This window comes from Danio rerio, chromosome 17, assembly GCF_049306965.1.
Source record: "Danio rerio strain Tuebingen ecotype United States chromosome 17, GRCz12tu, whole genome shotgun sequence".
Lineage (NCBI taxonomy): Eukaryota > Metazoa > Chordata > Actinopteri > Cypriniformes > Danionidae > Danio > Danio rerio.
In genome coordinates this window covers 39,154,492-39,169,795 of record NC_133192.1, presented here as the reverse complement: position 1 = coordinate 39,169,795, position 15,304 = coordinate 39,154,492, and the positions used below count along the sequence as shown (strand labels likewise).

At 36.9% G+C, this 15,304-nt stretch overlaps 2 protein-coding genes across 2 annotated transcripts in view; one reads left to right on the top strand and one right to left on the bottom strand.

Annotated features, from left to right (window-relative positions):
* mideasb (mitotic deacetylase associated SANT domain protein b) overlaps positions 1-603 on the bottom strand; it is a 59,907-nt gene extending 59,304 nt beyond the window's left edge. The window contains exon 1 of the mRNA XM_017351828.4: positions 542-603. The gene's annotated coding sequence lies outside the window, so the exon portion shown is untranslated. The remainder of the gene's footprint in view (positions 1-541) is intronic.
* A 2,923-nt stretch (positions 604-3,526) lies between these two features.
* Positions 3,527-15,075, top strand: ptgr2 (prostaglandin reductase 2). The gene is given in 9 exon segments (NM_001256223.1): positions 3,527-3,677; positions 3,780-3,898; positions 7,682-7,873; positions 7,946-8,116; positions 11,362-11,571; positions 11,666-11,787; positions 14,271-14,358; positions 14,719-14,758; positions 14,847-15,075. Coding segments are annotated over 9 exon segments (1,047 nt in total). The 5' UTR covers positions 3,527-3,637; the 3' UTR covers positions 14,912-15,075.
* The last annotated feature ends 229 nt before the right edge of the window (positions 15,076-15,304 follow it).

The window sequence follows — 15,304 nt, the reverse complement described above, 5'->3', positions numbered from 1 at the left end:
TGCTTGTAACTCTTGTAAGTGCAGTGCATAAATGATCTTGTCCCAGATGTAATCAGAAAACGGCTACACTCAGTATGCGTTGCAAGGGCTTGAGGGGAAGGCTGACACAAGTTTATATGACACAGTTGTTGCAACACCGCCAAATGTTGCACAACAGTAACACGATCCATCATAACGCAGGTACACAACTGACACGGACGCACTCACGCTGACACCGCCACTGATTTAAAGGAAACGCGTGCATCTGATTGCAATATTAATAGACATTTTGTTGCAACACGTTCTACTGATGGAGACTTTCTGCTTCTGCACACTTGCATTTCTTTGCAGCGCTCGCGCATTCGTTTGTTTACCCGAAACTACAACTCGCAACGCCGTAAAATGCGCATCTAATTGTTTCTGTCAGAAGTGCGGAACCACCCAATCGAAATGAACGAGGGCTTCTTTCGACGTCCTGCAGAAACTCACCATCAGTTTGTGTCTTACACGTGGAAATACATCCAGGCTGAGTATAGTTAGGACTTAATGCGCATTACATTACCTTTAAAGTGTCTGCGAGGCGGCTCCGGCGATCCGCATCTTTTTCGTGTTGCTTTCAAGAAGAAAAAAGGGGGAAAAAACTTTAAGCCTTTTTGCTCGCAGCGTCACTTCCTCGTTGGAAACAAGAGCGCCACCCGCCGCAAATTGCAAACTGATGTCAGTTTTCTCTTGCATCTTCAAGGAGTCTGGAGACACACTTAGTGAACGCTAAGGGAGATTTACGATCAGATATGAATATTAATGAAGTTTATTTAGTTTATGTAAATTCCCTAATATCATATGTGGCTTTTTTTATTAAGCAGTAAATTATTACAGCATAATGAAACATTATGAACTATAGAAGGAACATAGAAGATGCCAGGGGGATAAAACAGTAAAGAAGAAAAAAAATACAGTAAGTTAAATAAGAAATACATATAAAGTCACAGGATTTATCCTGTTTCTTATTTTCTACACTGTAAAAAATGCAAGGTTCCGCACAATTCATTCATGTTGCCCCAACACAAATCGATTAAGTAAACTCAACATTTTTACCAATTTATGTGGATTGAACATAAAAGAATTAAGTTGTCCCAATGAAACCTCAAGAATTCTGTTGTTTCAGCTTATTTTAAATAAGTAGTTTGAACGAGCAAAAATAAATAAATTTGAGTGCACAAGCGATTTAAATTTGATAAGGCAGAGTGTTCCTTCTGTGAATCTACACCTATGTTGTACTTGCCCTATTTCATGCAAATTCTGGAGTGATTCTAGAGAATGGCTGGCATTAAAAATGTCAAACATCCCTGTGTTTAACATCCACTGTATTGTCTTTTATGTTGATGAATTGCACTGTAGAAAAAAAGAATTGTCTCAAGAGTTGTGTTGTTTCAGCTCATTTTAAATTAGCAGTTTGTCTTATGTAGATACGTCAATATCAGACATTGTAAATATTGTTTTCCTACTTGCTAAATATCACATACACTGCTGTAGGTGAAAAGACTGACCTTAAACTCTATTACTCCTCACTGAAATTACTTAAAAATTGTTGTGCCCAAAATTATCATTGGACATTCATAAGTTTTTTATTTTGCTGAACCCTATTTATTTATTTATTTATTTATTTATTTATTTATTTATTTATTTATTTATTTATTTATTATTGCCTAACCTGTATTATGAACCCCCAAGGTTTAATGCTGAACGTTTTGTAATTGATTTGTTACTATGTTATTACCCCTACAAGATTTTGGCCATTTAGAGCTCATTTGTCCAATTTTGGCTGAATGCCTTCATAAATTATTAAGAAGGCTTTAAGAGAATATAGTTTTTGATTATTCGGATGGAAAACCACAGCAAAATGAACTGCCAACTTATCCAGTATACAGTACTGAGAAACATCCACACACACTCATTCACTCACATACATACGACCATTTTAGTTTTAATCTTGTAAAAATTAGTGCTTAAAATGTGACTAAAATGCTGTATTTGAACCTCATCATTTCAACGAAAATGAAGTGAATAACTGCAAAAAGGTCCACTTTTTGAGGAAAAAAGAAACACCCTTTCAATGGGCTGGCTAAGAATCTGTTTTAAAGATTGTGTAAGAAAATATACCTTCATTAACTATCCTGCAAGGAATATATATATATATATATATATATATATATATATATATATATATATATATATATATATATATATATATATATATATATATATATTTTTTTTTTTTTTTTTTTTTTTTTTTTTTTTTAAGAAAACTCTTTTGGATTTGTTTATAGAAACGTGGGAAAAAGGTTAAGCGGTGCTTGAGTCATCTCAACCACTCTGACTGGCAGAGCCGAAAATAAGCGGCTAAGTATTTTATTACAGCATTGAAAAAGCTAATAATCTATTGTGAGCATTTAATTGTAGCGTTGTATGTGTGAGTTTAAGTGTTATTTAGGGTCTATATTATTTGTTTATTTTATAGGAAAACTAATTTAGGCTAATTATTAAATCTTTAAATTAATGATACAAAATAATGTTAAAGTAAATTATAAAGTATTTTATTTAAACAAATACCTTGGTAAAGCAGAACAATATATTAAAATGTTACTAATAGAATATAATAAAATGTTTTATTTAAAGTAAAAAAAAAATAAAAAATATATATATATATATATATATATAAATATATATATATATATATATATATATATATATATATATATATATATATATATATATATATATATATATATACAAATTTAAAAGAATAAATTTAGCATAGGGCAGCACAGTGGCGCAGTGGGTGGCTCTCTCGCCTCACAGCAAGAAGGTTGCTGGTTCGAGTCTCAGCTGGGTCAGTTGGCATTTCTTTGTGGAGTTTGCATGTTCTCCCCATGTTCGCGTGGGTTTCCAAAGACATGCGCTGTAGGTGAAATGAGCATGCTAATATTGTCCGTAGTGTATGAGTGTGTTTCCCAGTGATGGGTTGCAGCTGGAAGGGCATCCGCTGTGTAAAACATATGCTGGATAAGTTGGTGGTTCATTCCGCTGTGGTGACCCCAGATTAAGAAAGGGACTAAGCTGAAAAGAAAAAGAATGAATGAATAAAAATTAAGCATAATATTTAGACATAAGGATTTAAATTGAAATACATAAATAGTACATTGAATAAACAAACAAATGCTAAGTGGAGTAAAGTTTATGATAAAGTTCAAATAATTGATTCAAATAAGCACGTGAATAAATGGATACAGTATTTTAATAATTAGATTTTTTAAAATATAAATTATTCTTATAAATATTTTATATATAAATATGGATATAAAAACTCTTTATAAAAATATAAATATAAAAATGCATTTTACCTGTATTTGATATAGTACAACAAAAGGAGCCGATTCTCTGAAACAAACTATTCAAAAGAACCGATTTGCAACTCTTCTGTGAAAAAACACGCGACCCTTTAACTCTCGTGCAACCAATCAGACGCGCGCCTAGGACTCACGTGATTACTTCAGGAAGAAACACTCTTTCTGCAAGCAAGGGAGTTGCTTTGTAAATATTTGCAAGTCCTGCACAGACATTTATTTTTTATATAAAAAGCGTTAATAAAAAAGAGAAAATGTTAAATGTAACAAGAGTTGTGTTAAGCTCCCGACCAGGTAAATGTTAAAGGTTTTGTTCAGCTTACACAACTTTAACAATCAAATGTAGCCCATTAGCCCAGTGTCTAAAACTCATGTTTTTTCTTTGCATATGAATAGGCAACAGTGGTCAACCAGTTAAAGAGAATTTCCGTGTAGAGGAGACCACGACATCATCAGAGCTGAAGGAAGGACAAGTGTTGGTTCGGACTCTTTATCTCTCAGTTGACCCTTACATGGTGAGACGTGACTCGCTCCATCTGCATATATATATATATATATATATATATATATATATATATATATATATATATATATATATATATACTTCTTTTTGTGGTTTCAGTTTTCATATCCTCATTTTAAAAATGCTTACATGCAAAATGATTCTTTATTCAGTAAATCACTTGCTTTACGATGTGACATTTGTCAGAAAATGAGATTTTTTGCATAATTATGTAAAATAAAATTAAATATGAAGAATAATATTTTTTTATTATTATTAATGGGGATTTAAGTGTTTATTCATTCATTCATTTTCTTTTCGCCTTAGTCCCTTTCTTAATCTGGGGTCGCCACAGCGTAATGAACCGCCAACTTATTCAGTATATGTTTTACACAGTGGATGTCCTTCCAGCCGCAACCCATCACTGGAAAACACCTATTCACTCTCATTCACACATATACACTACAGACAATTTAGCTTACCCAATTCGCCTGTACTGCATGTCTTTGGACTTGTGGGGGAAACCGGAGCACCCAGAGGAAACTCACGCAAACACAGGGAGAACGTGCAAATAATCCTCCGATGTTTTATATATTGATAAACAGGGTTATTTTGTCCAAAATGAAATCACTGATTCTTGCCTAAAACTACTTATCCATAATTTCAGCTTTTTTTTTTTTTTGCATTAACTAATTTGCATAAAGCCAGCCTTTGGTTTTAACTGGCTGCCACGAACAAGTCTACTTTGACCCTTTAATATTTGTAGCTATGCCAGGAAGAGTTGAGACATTTATGTTGTTGTTTTTTTACAAGCAACTTTGAAAGGATGAGTTTTTGCTCACAAATTTATCCAAAAATTATCATGACTAATGAGTTTTTGGTTTCGACATGGTGGCTCAGTGGTTAGCACTGTTGCCTCACAGCAAGAAGGTCTGCTGGATAAGTTGGCATTTCTGTGTGGAGTTTGCATGTTTTCCCCGTGTTTGCTTGGGTTTCCCATACAGTCTAAAGACATGCAGGACAGGTGAATTGATTAAACTAAATTGGCCGTAGTTTATGAGTGTGAATGACTGTGTATGGATGTTTCCCAGTACTGGCTTGCAGCTGGAAGGGCATCTATTGTGTAAAACATATGCTGGTTTAGTTGGTGGTTCATTCCATTGTGGCGACCCCTGATGAATAAAGGGACTAAGCCGAAGGAAAATAAATATATGAGTTTTTGGTGAGGAGGTACCCAATCACACTGTGAGGCTGTGTTTACACTAGCGCCTTTTCATTTTAAAATCGCTTGTTAGAATAGTGTATATGTGGAAGTATGCTAAAGGACTTTTAATTTGTCAGTAACCTGGGTTAAGCGATTTCGGTGAACTGAATGCCATTAAAATGAAAAAATCACAGACCTCCCCTGGCTGAGTGATATGCGATATAAAGTGGATCTCAGGTTGTTTTTAGAAGCACTGCATAAAATTACATTTTCCCCCGCCATGTCTTTAAAACTTGAAAACTTTTTGAACATTTAATTTACCCCGTAATATTCAATGGAGCTTCTCTGCTTGCCTGCCGATTCTGACGGGCGTGTGCGAGTAAACTACTTTTTGTCTTGTTTTACGCTTGAGCAACTAAAAGAATGCCAAAGTCTATTTAACTAATTATATTTTAATTACATTATAACATCAATGCTGTAAAAGGAACCGTATAAAATGGAAAAAATCACATTAACTGTTCACCGGAAGTTTATCAGTATGGGAAGGAACACTAGCTTGGCGTATACCTAATAAAAATGCTTCTGCGTTTTAGAAAAAAACTATTTCATTCCACACTACAGCCAAAAATGCGTGCTATGTGACCATTCAGGCTCACCAGACATGCATTTTTCCAGCAAACATACTTGCAGTAAGGAATCAGGGAACAATACGTAAAAGTCTAGAAGACTATTCAGAGATAGATTGTGGATACACTGTTGCCGCAATTTTACAGTTATTTACAGCAAAAACGCCCAGTAAATCATACACATAAATGCTGCGTCCCAATACGCATACCTATACTACTCCTTAAAAGTACTGCATGTACTTTTATGAGAAGGAAAAGTATATACTTTTGAGTGTGTAACAGGAGAGTATGCAAGCTTTCGGGCATACTAATTACTCTTTAACAGATGGTTGTGTTGCTTAAAGCCCTGTCAATCATCTCACCACATCATCCATATTTCTGTCATATTGAAATACCTTATTGGAGAAGCAGCAGCAGCAGGATATTCTGCCATCCACGTCATATCTGCCAGACGTTAATGTCCAAACATGTCTATATATAAGTTCAGTCATGTTGTTGCAGATGAAATATAACACAGTAAACACTAGATATTAATTAATAGTCATTTAAACATCTTTACTGAAGCCTTTCTTCGTGACCGTTGGTCTCGGGTGTCCATCATGTTTGTAGTTTATTACATTTTTCACTCATTTGGGACATACTAATTCTATATTCGAATACTATTTCGGATGGAAAGTATGTGAACTGTGACGTAGCAATACTCTTTACAGTTCACTACAGTAATATATACTGCATTGTGTGTAATTTAAAAACTTTTACAGTAACTTACTGCATATTTGCGGTATTCTACTGTAATCAAAGTAATCAAGCACTGCTACTGTAGTTGAGGACAAAAATGAGAAAGTTATTGAAAAAGTTGTAAAATTATCCACAATGCAGTGTTTAAAATGGATTTAAAAACAATGAATAATGAAAATACTGATCTCGTCACTTGTTTGTAATTTATTAAATTCAATAGTAAATACTAAAAGTAAAGTTTTTGTACTGTCAGTGTAAAATGTAAATAAATGACAGTAAATCACTGTAAAGTTGTCATACTGTACAATTCAAATGTGGTTAAGGTCATTTTACCATAAAAATAAGTTGCGGTAAGCCTATTTTACTGCAAAATGAAATTGCGGTAGGGCCCTGCTACTGTAAAACACATTTACAAGTAATTAACTGCAAAGGGGCAGTTGTGGTAAACTGCTGGCAACAATGCTGCCAGTAAGTCACCACAAAATTGTGATCAAATGTCTGAGGGTGTAGCCACATCCCCATTTCACTCTGTCTCTAATGAATACCAAAATAAAATGCAATCTTTATTTTAAAAATGCCCAGTTTTTGCTATGCGAGTAGTGTGGATGCCAGTCACCGTAACCATAGTAATTCATTCATTCATATTCTTTTTGGCTTAGTCCCTTTATTAATCTGGGGTCGCCATAGCGGAATGAACCGACAACTTATCCATATGTTGTACACAGCGGATGCCCTTCCAGCTGCAACCCATCTCTGGGAAACACCCATACACTAGGTACAATTTATCTTACCCAATTCACCTATAGAAGCCACACGAACACAGGGAGAACATGCAAACTCCACACAGAAATGCCAAATGATCCAGCCAAGTCTCGAACCAGCAACCTTCTTGCTGTGAGGCAACAGCGCTACCCACTGGGCCACCGCGCCGCCCGAACTGTAATAATATGCGTTTCAAAACAAAAACTAGCATACCTAATGTAAACGGCGTCTGAGCCATCTGACCAATCAGAGCACTGCAGGCTTTCAAAAGGAAAAGATACAATCCTGAAACAAGCTAAAGGGGCAGTGCTGCAAAGTAGGCTGTACTATGAGAAATTCAAAGTGTTTTAGATCATGAACGCATGTAAACATTGTAGGAGACCTTGAAAAAAAAATGAGCATAAAACAGGCACATTAGCTTATTCACTCAATGATAAAACGGTATTAACCCCAACACTCAACGCAGCGCTGTCGCATGAACGACGATACTGGAGCTGACTACCTGTTGCCATGGAGATTGGAGGAGTGTGTGGATGGAGGAGGAGTTGGTGTAGTTGAAGCCAGCAAGAATCCGGATTTATCTGTGGGCACCATCGTCACCTCCTTCAACTGGCATTGGCAAACCTACGATGTGATGGATGGCAGCCTTTTGCAAAAGGTCTGATGGTCATTTTGGACAGTTTGAGCCAATGTAGAGTGTGTTTGGATCTCAGGTGTGCTGTTCTTGCAGGTCGACCCAGGGATGGTGGATGGTCATGTGTCGTATTTTCTTGGTGCAGTGGGCATGCCTGGCCTTACTGCGTTTTTTGGGGTGAGAGAGAAGGGTCATGTGACTGCAGGTGCCCAGCAGACGATGGTCGTGAGCGGAGCAGCCGGAGCTTGTGGGTCAGTTGCTGGACAGGTAATCTGAGAATGGACAAGTGAGATGAGTTCATTCACTGTTGAAAGTTTTAAATGACGGTAAAAAGGGTGGTTGTGAATAGATTTTTAATAGTTGGTGGTGTTTGCCAAGGCAGTTTGGCAGAACATTCATTTTTTTGTCATGGAAAATTGTTCTTTTTTTAAATCATGTATATATTAGTTTGACTAAACTTTCTACAAGCATGACTTTACTATTGAATGAAATGTAAAATATTTTGGGTTATAGGCAAGGCAAGGCAAACTTTATTTTTAGAGCACAATTTTACACAACAGTAGTTGATCCAAAGTGATTTACAATAAAATAAAATAATAAAAAAATGGTATTTAAAAATATAAGAATACTATATATACTTTACTAAGTAATCCTATAATACATATAAGAAATAACATGCATGTGTTACTCAAAGCAAGGGAGTAAAAATCCTGTCCCAAAAGTTATATATGTTCTAATAAGTTTACTGACATAGACCAGGGCAGAATTGTGCAATGCTTTATAAGTGATAAGATTTTAAGGATTTTAAAATCAACTCTAAATATTATAGAAAGCCAGTGCAATGAGGCAAGGACAGTGGAGATATGGTCTCTTTTCTTAGTTCCTGTTAATAATCTGGCGGCTGCATTCTGGACCAACTGTAATCGAGAGAGTGTTTACTGAAGTAGACCCATGTTCAAAGAGTTGCAGTAGTCTAACCGAGAGGAGATTAAAGTATGTTACAATTTCTAAATCTTTTTTTTTAGAAAGAAATGGTTTAACATTTGCCACCAATCTAAACTGGAAAAAAGCTGCTCTTCACAGCTGCATGTTTGTCAAACTGCAAGAGTGGATCAATGAAAACTCTGAGTTTTACTTGAATCATTGGTAGCAGCGAGATCGAATAATAACACTTGTGTAATTTTCGTTTAGTTGCAGAGTTATTTATTTTATTGGTTATCCAGGTCTTAATGTCAGTTAGGCATAAAAAAGGTGTTCTAATGATAAATCTTTTCCTAGTTTGATAGGAAAATATACGTTAAAAAGTATTATGATTGCTAATGACTAGTGGTTATACCAGTTGTTCTCAATTCCAGTCCTTACCCCAATCTCTGCCCTGCACATTTTGTATAGTTATTTCTCAAAATGCATTCTTTAGCGATCCTGTGTTCTCGTGTAACGTCTCGTGTAACTCAAGACCACAAGAACAGAGGATACATGAACGTTCCCGGATGTGTTCTTGATATCGAGGACGCACTGATGCAGACTTGAGCACAAAACTCGCTTGAAAAGTCCCAGAAGTTATTGCGACTGAATAAAGGAGGTGGAAGCTCAGCATTTTATATATATTTATATATATTTATTATTAAAGTTCAGAGGTATAGTCGGTGCCAATAGCCTAGTGGTTAGTGCATCAACATATAGCACCCATGTGCTCGCGGTGACCCAAGTTCAATGCCCGGCTCAAGGTCCTTTGCCTATATTTCCCCTCTCTTTGCTCCCCATACTTTCCTGTCTTTTAATCTCCACTGTCCTGTCAATAAAGGTGAAAAACCCCTTAAAAAAATAATAAAACATTTTTTAAAAAGTTCAGAGGTATAACTTATTTATATCGGGAGTTTCCCTAAATGAGACAGTGAAAGTAATCATTCATAATGAAAATCCTAATAGAGGAATAAACACATCAGGGTGCTTTTTTGCTGAAATTTGTATTAAAATGAGTTTTATTTGTATTGTGCAACATATATTTATAAGGTCTTTATGCATAGTCTATATCGTGAAAAGGGGAATAACAATAAATTGTTGTAAGAATGCTGAAATGTTTAAATAACTTTTCATTAAAAACATGTGAAGGTCTTGTGACCATAAGGATGAACCAGGGAAGAACGCAGCATCTCATTTCTCACAGGACGTGTTCTCTGTTTGTGCCGTCTCCCGAGTTCGTTCTTCTGAGGTGACCTGCCAAGACCGGTTTCCAAAGAACACAAATCCGTTCTCTGTGTTCTTGGAATTGAGAAACAGCCAATGTCTACCTTACTTAACAAACCTGATTCACATCATTAGCTCGCTAGAGAGATCCTTGAACTGATCATTGTGTGTCAATTAAGAGAGACTTACAAAATATGCAGGGCGGGGGGCCAGAGGACCGGAATAAGTTTTTTTCTTTGCCATGATTACCGTACATAATATTTTACTAGGTTAACAGAATAACTAGTCAGGTTTGGTTAATTGGCACTAATCTAAAATATCAATTAGTGTCATTGGACTGCAGTTGTTTGTTCTGTAGCCAGTAGAATAATAATGACATTAAAAATTATTTTTTAAAATGTAAAAAGCCAGCCAAACTAAAAGAAACAAGGAATATACAAATATATTAGGAAATACTGTGAAAAGTTAGATGCGCTGCAAACATCACTTGGCAAATATTTGAAAAAAGAAAAAAGATACAATTTCACAGTAGGGCTAATTATTTAGCCATCAACTACAGTGAGACGCTGACCTGAAATTTTCCCTGGAAACAACCAAAGTAATCCATGTAAAGAAAACAAATCTAATGACTTTATAAATTATGTGTATTAAATTTAACGATGCAAGGGAAAAGTATTGAACACATGAAGAAAGGGAGGTGTGGAAAGGCAGTAAAAGCCCAGACAGCAGCTGAAATCTCAGCAACCCTCTGCTCTTCATCATTGTGAATTAATATTGAATGGTGGACATTTAAGCAAGACAATGATCCAAAACACAGCCAAGGCAGCTCTCAAGTGCTTTCAGAGAAAGAAAATCAAGCTGTAGAATGGCCCAGCCAGTCACCTGAATTTAATCCAATAGAGAAGACAAAATAAAGATCAGATTTTATAAACAAGACCCACAGAACCATCAAGATTTTTACACTCTGTTGAAGTCTGAAAAACTCACACCTGAGCAAATCTTGTGACTTCATTCTCCATATGAGAGTCATATTTATGCTGTCATCAACAAAAAACCTTCTATATAAAATATGAAATACATTTCAGTAGTTCAGCACTTTCTCCTTGTGTCATTTCATTGTTGCTACACATAACTTATTTCTCAGATATTTTTGTTTTGTTTTTATGTTTGTATTGTTTCGGTTTTTACCAAAATCTGGTTCAATTACATGTCAACAGCTTCTTTACAAATGTTATTCCTAGGAAAAAACATGACGTGTTCAATACTTTCTCCCATACTATATATATAGCTCTGGATTTTAAGCGTGCCCTCTATTGTGCGTTTAGATTGGCCGATTGGATGGTTGTAAGACAGTCGTGGGGATTTGCGGCTCTGACCAAAAATGTCAGACCTTGGTAAAAGAGCTGGGATTTACAGCAGGGATAAACTACAGAAACGGAGACGTCAGCTCAGCGCTGAGAGAGCATTGCCCCAGAGGCATTGATATTTACTTTGACAATGTAGGCGGCCCCATCAGCGATGCTGTTATATCACAGGTACAGCCGGCACAATTTGTTTTGCCTTCATACAACACTCTTTATGCCAGTTTATATGAGTCCTATCTGTTACTGTGCAATATTTACACTGCAGATGAATCCCGGTGCTCATGTGATCCTGTGCGGCCAAATCTCGCAGTACAACAAGGATGTGCCTTACCCTCCTCCTTTAAGTCAAGATACCCAAGAAGCTTTGCGTCGTAACAACATCACAAGGTACTAGAAGTGCTTTCTAGAAGTATGCTTTCAAGAATACAGTTTTGTACAGTGGCCACTTTATTAGGTACAGCCAGGTTGCTGGACTATTTTCAGAAATGGCTTCGTTTTATGTTCATCTGAACGTCACAGCCGAAATCAAGACTCATCCGATCAGGGAAAATTTAATTCAAGTTTATTTGTATAGCCCTTTTCACAATAACGATTCTAAGCAGCATTGCAAAGAGTGCATGTTATTGTATTACAGTCAAATTTAGAAAGGTTAAGCTTATTACCATAACTTTATTAGTTACTCATAACTCTAATAGCTTTTAACAGTTGAAGTTAATGTAAATAATTATACAGCAGTTCTGTGTGGTTCTCGAATCTGATTGGCTGATAGCCGTGATATATTTAAGTAATATCAGCACCCGTACAGCCTATTTATCCTTTGTGTATTACTCCGCCCACATACAGCCAGCAAAAAGCAGACACTACAGATCTAAAGTTTAAAAGATGCACGCTCAGCTGTTTAACTGTCAGCTTATGATTTGAATCTAGGCGGAAGAAAGTAGTTCCTCAAACAAAAGTGTTTTTGAGACTCTCCATGTTTGATTTTGTTTTTATAAACACAATTATGCCGTCAAACTGTTGTATAAATGCGATATCACACTCGTAGCAGTGCGATATGGCTGTATATCGGCACTGGTTGGCCTGCAACCTCCTGATAACGCATGCCTCCTGCCAGCCATATCGCACTGCTACGAGTGTGATATTGCTCATATATACCTGCAGTAAAGTACAGTAAAGCTTGTCAATCTGCTGTTGAATGAACTTGATGAGTTGTGTGAATTTAGAACTCAGTTCTGCTAGCTGATCTGGGGTCTGTTTTAATAAGAACGTTCAACCAAACTTTAATCAATCAATTATCCATTCAACCGAGGTCAATTTTCGGTCATTATGTGGATCATTCTCCTCTCACAGTTCAACTAATCATCGCTTCTTTGAGTTCATGCAAGCTTATGTTTTTTATCAGATTTGACAGTATCGAGCCAACAAGATCTTGGGCAGCCTTTCCTCCTACTTCAACGGACCATTCCCAGCATGACTGCCTTCTCGAGTGAATTGCTACACATGTCATGGCCAAAATAGGATCATTTCTGCTTGGTAATTTTGGCTTCTGGCGAGGCAGTGGCGCAGTAGGTAGTGCTGTCGTCTTACAGCAAGAAGGTCGCTGGTTCGAACCTCGGCTCGGTTGGTGTTTCTGTGTGGAGTTTGCATGTTCTCCCTGCCTTCGCGTGGGTTTCCTCTGGGTGCTCTGGTTTCCCCCACAGTCCAAGGACATGCAGTACAGGTGAATTGGGTAGGCTAAATTGTCCGTAGTGTATGAGTGTGTGTGTGAATGTGTGTGTGGATGTTCCCAGAGATGGGTTGAGGCTGGAAGCGCATCCGCTGCGTGAAAAAAAGCTTGCTGGATAAGTTAGCAGTTCATTCCACTGTGGCGACCCCGGATTAATAAAGGGACTAAGCCGACAAGAAAATGAATGAATGAATTTTGGCTTCCAGCGAGGTGTTTGGCTTGATGCCCCCTGGGACTTTGTTGGTGAGTCTCTCTGACCACAGGGTGTGCAACAGTCTCCTTCAGCAATTCGTTGGTGTCAGTCTTTCTTCTCCCTGTCTTCTTGATCGTCCAGGTCTCGCAGCCATAAGTTGCTATGGGGAAGACTAGCCTTGCTTTAGTTCCAGTGCTGATATCCTTACTTTTCCAGATTTCATTCATGCTCACCATTGCATTCTATCCATGGTTAACCGTGTCTTGATTTTAGGTTTTGTGTCCCCATTTCGGTCAATCATGGAACAAAGGAATATAAAGTCCAGTACTGGGGATCTTTATGCTGCATCTTCCATTCTCAGAGGTCGTCCTCACCTTCCTCTTTGTAATGTTCAGGCACAACCCCACATGTCTCACTTTCAGGATGAGTCACTCCACATCTCTGCTTTCGGCCAGTAGGGTGGTTTTATCTTCATATCTAAGATTGTTGATGTTTCTGCTGCCAATTTTCAGTCCGCTTTCGATGTCTGCTGTTAGTGCTTTTCTTATGAGGTTGAAGAGTGGTGGCAATACAATGCAGATCTTGAACCACTCCGTATCACCATACACAGTTCTCACTGTGGCTTCTTGCTTTCCATAAAGCTATCTGACAAGCTGGACAACAAAACTTACCAAGATAAACGTTAAAGTCTTGAATTGAGTTACTTAACTATGAGTTTCAGTCATCACAGGTATTTCACTTTACCTTGTTTCTCATTCTGATGCTCAATTAAATCTTCAACATTTCATCGTGACAACATCTAATGCCTAAATGCACTGAGTAGCTTTATGTGATTGGCTGCTTAAATATTTACATTTATAAGCAGCTAAACAGGTGTACCTAATAAAGTGGCCAGTGAGTGCAACTGTACGTCTTTATGGACATGTGATGTGCACAACTATGTGTTCACAGGGAGAGATTTATTGTGTTGAACTACATGGAGAAACATGCAGAAGGCCTCATGCAGCTCAGCCACTGGGTAAAAACAGGCCAGATAAAGGTAAATGTCCCCACTGTAGCTTACTTAGCTTAAAAAATGGAGTAAACCCATTGCCTTAAAAGTGACATGTTGGCTTTAGTTTAAAAAGTAAGTAAAATCATTGTAGCTTGGAACTGTTAAGTTGGTTTAACTTTACGCACATAATTTATTCATTTTCCTTTAGCTTGTATATCAGGGGTCGCCACAGCGGAATGAGCCGCCAACTATTCCGGCATATGTTTTACACAGTGGATGCCTGACAGTCCTGGGAAACGCACATAATTCATTTACTTAAATTTTAAGGCAACAGGTCTACTCATTTTTTTGAGTGCATGAAACCTCATAAACCTTTCATATGTCCAATTTCTCTTCGTTTTACAGGTGTTGGAAACTGTTGTGAATGGCATCCAAAACATGGGAGGTGAGGGCTCATTATTTTCACTAGTATGGATGTGTGCTTTTCATACATATTGTATGAACCCTCATTGTTTATTGTATGCACATTTCAGAAGCGTTCTGCTCCATGATGACCGGAGGCAATATCGGTAAACAAGTTGTCAAAATTTCAGACTGAGTCAGACGTCTGCAGCAAGAGGCCTTCTGGAGGTGGTCTGCTGTTAAACCTGAAAGTCTATGAGAAAGGAGTCCTTCGAAAAGACACATGAAGTTCCTCCTGTGGGACTGTCCCTTTAAGTGTGCTAGAGGTAACTGTGGATAAAGACAACAGATTCCTTTGCCTAGTTTCAAATCATTTTTAACAATGGTTAGTAATTATTTACCAATGGTGATTGATAATTACTTGTAAATTATAAATTTTTTCCATAATTATTCAAATTTGAGTGTGTAATAAACTAAATAAACCTGGTTTAGGAATAGTTTAATAAGAATAACTATTTATTAGAGTATTGGACAGACTAACAAAAGTGTACACTTTTAAATAAGTCTCTAATGCACAATGCCTGCATTT